The sequence below is a fragment of the Colius striatus genome, chromosome 9 (genome assembly GCF_028858725.1).
Source record: "Colius striatus isolate bColStr4 chromosome 9, bColStr4.1.hap1, whole genome shotgun sequence".
Taxonomy (NCBI): Eukaryota; Metazoa; Chordata; class Aves; order Coliiformes; family Coliidae; genus Colius; species Colius striatus.
Genome location: NC_084767.1, coordinates 14,011,941 through 14,018,137, shown reverse-complemented (window position 1 = coordinate 14,018,137; position 6,197 = coordinate 14,011,941). Strand labels below are relative to the sequence as shown.

General features: G+C 63.2%; 1 protein-coding gene across 6 annotated transcripts; it reads right to left on the bottom strand.

The window, feature by feature from the left end:
* Positions 1-518: 518 nt before the first annotated feature.
* On the bottom strand, positions 519-5,521 carry CD74 (CD74 molecule). 6 transcript variants are annotated; one of them, XM_062003134.1, is made up of 9 exons: positions 5,392-5,521; positions 3,386-3,561; positions 3,177-3,268; positions 2,985-3,038; positions 2,661-2,756; positions 2,343-2,433; positions 1,802-1,990; positions 1,309-1,386; positions 519-1,128 (listed from the first exon to the last, which is right to left on the bottom strand). In XM_062003134.1, the coding sequence occupies exons 1-9, from the start codon at positions 5,460-5,462 to the stop codon at positions 1,118-1,120; spliced, it is 858 nt and encodes a 285-aa protein (XP_061859118.1). In that variant the 5' UTR covers positions 5,463-5,521; the 3' UTR covers positions 519-1,117. The 6 variants fall into 6 exon arrangements, with proteins under 6 accessions (XP_061859118.1, XP_061859119.1, XP_061859120.1 ...); XM_062003135.1 differs by having other exon boundaries at positions 519-1,125; XM_062003136.1 differs by lacking the exon at positions 1,309-1,386.
* Between the last annotated feature and the right edge of the window lie 676 nt (positions 5,522-6,197).

Genomic DNA, 6,197 nt, shown 5'->3' with positions numbered 1-6,197 from the left:
AGGGAAGGGAGGGGACAAAGGGCAGGGCTGGGCTGGGTGCTGCAGTGCCTACCCAGCTTCAGTCCCTGGGGACAACTCTCTGCCTGCTTCCTGAGGACAAGCCATTGCTCTTCCACTGTTGATCTGTACTTTGTGCCCTCCCAGCCTGCTGTTCCCCTGTGCTGCCAGAGCTGTGGGAGGTGCTGCCCAGCCTGGCAGGGGGCTCTGTTGAGCTCTGAGGGCAGAGCTCTGGTTGCCAAAGGGACCTGGCTCCGGGAGCTGCTCTGCTTCTCTCCACACTGCCTCATTTCTGTGAGGTTTCAGCCTCGGGGGCTGTGCTGGGGTGCAGGGGAGATGGGGCCTGGAATGGGGCAGAGCATAGGTGGGATCCTGGCAGTGGGGGAAGAGGGAACAAATGTTCAAGGGGCCTTGCAGAGATTTTTTTTTTCCCCCATTCTTCTTAAGGTTCATTTATTTTTTCACTTAGAACAGCTGCACCCTGTTTGTGAGCAGTGCCCTGCTGGAGTTGCTTACAAGGCTTTTCTTATTCAAAAGTTTATTTGAAATGGTGAGCTTGTGAGGTCAGTTATAAAAGGGCTAAGCAGATCTATTCAGCAAAAAAGCAGAAGCCCCTCTGCCTGCTCTTACCCACTGCTGCCACCAAAGCTCAAGGTGAATGTCTACCTGCAACCCTGAGCCCTCCCCCAGACTCTCCTGCAGTAACCCACCCTGAGCCCTCCCCCAGACCCTCTCCTGCCTTAACCCACCCTGCGGGGCAGTGAAGAAGCTTCTGGAGGCTCTTTTGCTGCTTTTAATGGTGTGAGAAAGCGTTAGTGGCTCGTTCTTCTGCGCTTGCCTGGGGGCTGGGGTGTGCTGGGGGGGCCAACGGGCAAAAGCCAACAGGATTGCCAGGTCTGACAGGGCTAAAATCGTGTGCCAGGCTGCTGTAGCCCTGCTGCAAGGGAAGGCCGGGGCACCTGGGTGGCCGTGGCTGCCTCGGGGGTGCGGGTGCAGAGGGGTGCCCGCTGTTCATCGCCTTGGAGAAGCAGTGCAAGAGCAGGAGTGGAATAGAGCAAAACAAACAGCACTTGGGAGGTGGGATGCTGAGGAGGGGCCAGGCCTCCGCTGGTGTCCTCTTCTACTTGTCTGCTGGGGGAGAAAGAGAGGAGAGAGTCAGCACAGCAGCTCTGGGCTGTCGTGAAGCCCAGGCTGCTCCCACAACCTCCCCCTCCTCAGCAGTGCTTTGGGGCTGCCCTGGATCTTGGGGGTGGGTGGCTGGACCTCCCCCTGTCCCCCTTCCCTGCCCCATGGCCACGCTGGGGCTCTCACCTTTCTCTGACCCCAGCCTGAGCATGTCCACCCCGGAGAAGATCATCTCCTCTGGCTCCGCAGCAGCAGCGGAAGGGTCTGCAGAGGGAGGGAGGGCAGGACGTGGGTGCTGGGCCCCAGGGGCTGCCCCATTGCCCCCCACCCCCGAGGGCAGTGGGGAAGAGCCTGTGCCCACTCCCTGAGCTGTGGCTTTGGGGCCAAGAGGAGCTCATGGAAAATCATGTCTCAGCTCTAGCTGCAGCTACCCAGGGAGGGCTGTGGGTCTTAGAGCCCCCTCCAGCCCCAACGTGCTGGCACCAGAGGGGTGAGGGATGCTCTCCCCAGCACGGGCACCCTCCTCTCCTCTCCTCTCCTCTCCTCTCCTCTCCTCTCCTCTCCTCTCCTCTCCTCTCCTCTCCTCGGCCACTCTCCTCCTCCCTGCTGGCAAAGCGGAGGGGGCAGCATCCATGAACGCTGCTCCTTCCTCTCCTCCATCCCTTCCCCAGCGACGTACCGGGGCAGTCCAGCTTCCCTCGGGTGGCCGTGCCCTCAATCCTGGTGCCATTTTTGTGTGCACACCAGCAGTAGCCCGTGGCACCATTGCACTGCTTGGGCAGGTAGTCGCCGTTGGCATCGCACTGCGGGCGGAAGCGGCCCGGCCACACACCCCCAGCGCTGGCCTCCGCCTGGCACTTAGTTTGCACTAGGGCAACAAAAACAGAGGGGACACACCGTGAGCCCCTCTGGGCACTGCTGTGCCTGGTAGCCTTGGCAGGAGCTTTTCAGCCAGCAATAGTTAAATCCTGTCTAAAAGGGGAACAAGCTCCAGCCCCGTGACCTCTCTGAAGCTCTTGGGTAGCCAAGGACTGTGGTCCTCCGGCTGCTCAGACACATGCTCATCCCAAACACTCCTAAAGGCATCAGGGGCCCCACAGAACCAAGAGGTCCATGACTGGTCAAGGGTTGCCTTTGGGAGGCCCTGTGCTGCAGCTCCTGGGGGTGGCTGCTCCCAAGGGCCAGTCCCACCCCCGGCTCCACAGCCTCCACCCAGATACCTTTCAGTGCTGGGATCTCCTTGTGCTCCTCCGGCTTGGAGTTCTGGGCCATTTGGAACAGAACCCACTTGTGCATCCAGGATTCAAAGGACTGCAAGGAGAGAAACCAGCCCGTTAAACTGGCATGGGGGTGAGCATGCCACGAGGGAGCCGTGCCACAGGCTCCAGCTCGGGCCGAGGAAGGGCCTGGGCACCACCATCTTTCCCAGGGTGGGAGTAAGCCAAGCTCAGCTCAAGCAGGACTTTGGCTTTCCAGGTAGGGACACACCACTCCCTCCCCAAGCGGGTTGTTCCTGGAGAACAGCAGCAAGCACTGACCTTCCAGTCTGCCTCGGTCAAGGTGTTCTTCAGCCTCTTCAGGTTATCCATCAGGTTGTCCTTCAGCTCCGGGAACATCTTCTTGGGGTCAGCTTGCTGCAGAGTGACCACCACAGTGAGACACGGCAAAGAAAAACGAGGTGGGGCAGAAAAGCTCTGTTGCTATTGGCCAGATTGCAAGAGGCCAGGAGCTCTCACCAGCTCCAAGCACTCCGAGAGAGCCCAGAGCCAGCCAAGACAGAGTAAGCTGGAAGAGTGAGTCCCGTCACCTCCTGCAGTGCAGGGGCAGCCACGGGGCTGGGGTGGGGGAGAGGAGGACCTTACCAGCAGCACATGCTTCACTTGGTCCTCCGTTTTGTTGCTAGCAGGGGTCATATCCTCAAGAGAAAAGGCAAAAGGGCAATGTGAGTGCTGGCAGCAGGCCCCTGGGGCAGCAAAGAGGCAGCCTGAGGGCTGTAGCAAGCCCCCAGGGCAGCAGGCAGCAGCCAGTGCCAAGCACGGCTGCACATCTCTTACCATGCTGCCTGCAGAAGGAGCAAGAGGCAGGACTTTCATGGCCAGGGGCGTGTTGATCATGGTCATCATCTTCTTGTTCACCGGCTTGGCACCTGCCCAGGAAGGAGCAGCGTGAGGGCCATCAGGTGGTCTGGGGAGGGGGGGAGGGTGAACCCATCCCCTCTCGGCTCTGTCCTGCCCCCCACACCCGTGCCCGTGGGGCTACTGACTGGCAGGCAGCTTCCTCTGCAGGGCCTCCAGCTGCAGGCTCTGGGAGGTCTTGGTCAGCTTGCTGATCTGCCCGCTTTGCTGGTACACGAAGTAGACGGTGACGGCCTGGCCGGCGATAAGCAGGGCCACCAGGATGGAGAGCGAGGAGAGGGCGGCTTTGCGGCCACACGCAGACCTGCGGCACAGCGGGAGGGAGCTCAGCCCCGCGGCAGGATGCGGCCTCACACTGCGCCAGCCCCCGCAAACCCCCTCTCGCAGCCCGGCGCAGCCGCCCCAAACGCACGCTCCCGGGGGAGCTGCAGCCAGACAAATGCAAGTTCCCCCACGGCTGCATGCAGAAGTGAAATCTCGGCGTGAAGGTCACTCCTCTGCGCGGGGGGGAACCGAAAGCCACTGAGGGGGCGGCCGGGGGGGAGGGGGCACGGAAGGGATGCCCGAGCAGCTCGTGGGCACCGGGGGGCCGCGGGCAGGCTGCTGCCAGGGGATTTGGAGGCACGGCATCGCCTTTTGCGGGACGATGAAGCCGCCCGAAGCCGCCCGAAGCCGCGCTGGCCGCGGGAGGCAGAGGACACGTCCCGTGGGATGCCGGCCCGCGCTCGTGCAAAAGGCAGAGGCGCGAGCGCCCGGGCAGAGGCGGGCAGAGGCGGGCAGAGGCGGCCATGCCAGCCGGGGGCCGCGGCAGCCGCGTCGTGTCCCAGCTGGCCGGCGGGGCCGCGGCTCGCACGGGCGGCCGGGCGCGCCGAGTCCCGCACCGGGCCCGCGGCCCCGGGCTCTGCCCGGCGACTGGTGACGTCAGCGCGCCCGCGATGCTCATTGGCTGGAAGCTGCTTCCCCCCCGCGGTGCGGGAGGTGCGGCCGGGGTGCGGGGACATGGGGGTGTCCGCACTGAGCTGGAAGGGCTCTGGCTCCGCGCCGTGTCCCTGCACGCCCTATAGCCGCCCTGTGCGCCGCCTGCCCCATCGCCACCTCTGTACCGTCCCGCCTGCCCCATAGCCACGGCTGTATCATCCTGCCTGCCCCATAGCCACGTCTGTACCGTCCCGCCTGCCCCATAGCCACGGCTGTATCATCCTGCCTGCCCCATAGCCACGTCTGTACCGTCCCGCCTGCCCCATAGCCACGTCTGTATCGTCCCGCCTGCCCCATAGCCACGGCTGTACCGTCCCGCCTGCCCCATAGCCACGTCTGTATCGTCCCGCCTGCCCCATAGCCACGTCTGTACTGTCCCACCTGCCCCATAGCCACGTCTGTACCGTCCCGCCTGCCCCATAGCCACGTCTGTATCGTCCCGCCTGCCCCATAGCCACGTCTGTACTGTCCCACCTGCCCCATAGCCACGTCTGTACCGTCCCGCCTGCCCCATAGCCACGTCTGTACTGTCCCACCTGCCCCATAGCCACGTCTGTATCATCCTGCCTGCCCCATAGCCAAGTCTGTACCGTCCTGCTTGCCCCATAGCCACATCTCTATCATCCCACCTGCCCCATAGCCACATCTGTATCATCCCGCCTGCCCTATAGCCACGCTGTGCTCCTGCCCACCCCATAGCCACAACTTCAGCCTGCCTGCCCCATGGACGTGCTGTTCCCCCACATCCACCCCATCGCCATGACTTGAATCTGCCTGACTTCATCTGCCCCACAGCCGCAGCGTGAGCCTGTGCACCCCATAGCCCCATGTCGTGCTCTGCCCCAGGGACACAGGGACACCCAACCCCACAGCCATCTCGTACCCCTACCCATCCCATAGCCACCCCACGCTCCTGCCTACCCCACAGACATGTTCCAGCCCCTTCCACCACACAGCTGCGCCATGGCCCCCCAAGACTTGGCAGAGCCCCACAACCACACTGTGATGCATCACAGTCACTCTGTACCCCCTTGGCCCAACTCTACCCCCTTCCACCCCACGGCCACGCAGTACCCACCCTGCCCCACACTCCCATCGCGCCCCAGTCATGCCCCCTTGACCCCACACCCCCTCCCCGTGCCCCCAGCAGCGGCACCTCTGGGTGTCCCCGACCCCAAGCACGCTGCTGCCGTGGTCAGACATGAGGTCTCGCTGCTCCTCGGCCATGGCTCTTCTGCCGGCACCCCACTCAACACTGAGCACCCCAAGCCCCACCGCTGGAAATACCCCCCCGGGCCACCCCCCCATCCCCCCCCGCTCCACCACTCCCCGGGGGGGGGGCAAAAGAAAAGCTTCATTGGCTGTTGGCACCTGCATCACTTGTTGCCAGGCAGACCTCTGCTCCACAGGTCTCCTGTCCAGAAACGATATTGATCTGGCAGTGAGCGCTGCAGCCACTCCAGGGGACATCGCTCCACACCCCACCACCACGGGCAAGGCACGACACCCAGCCTGGGACAGCCAGTGCCGTGGGCCTGGGGGCTGTGGGAGCCCGGGAGGGCTGGAGGGGGGATGTGGGGGCAAGAGGCAAGAAGTGGGAGGCACAGGTGGGATGGGAGAGGTGGAAGGCAACATGGGAAGAAGGAGGGAAGGTGTGCCATGGGAGAGCTCCTCACCCCAAAGCTGAGCAAAGTAGAGGCACACTGTCAGGGTACACCTCCTCCTCACTCACCTTCCCTGCCAGGGAAAAGCTGCATGTCAGCCCAAATCCCACCTTGGGAGGTTCACTTTGGACTTCTCTGGGGTGGGAGAGCTTGGCCAGGACTTCTTGGGCTGAGAGGCTAACGATTCAAGGAAGGACCAGTGTTTTCAAACCTCCCTCCCTCTTGCAGTACCCTCTCGCCCTGCCTCGGTGCGCTGAACTCCCAAACTCCGGAGAGAAGGAGCCCCTGAAGCTGGGTT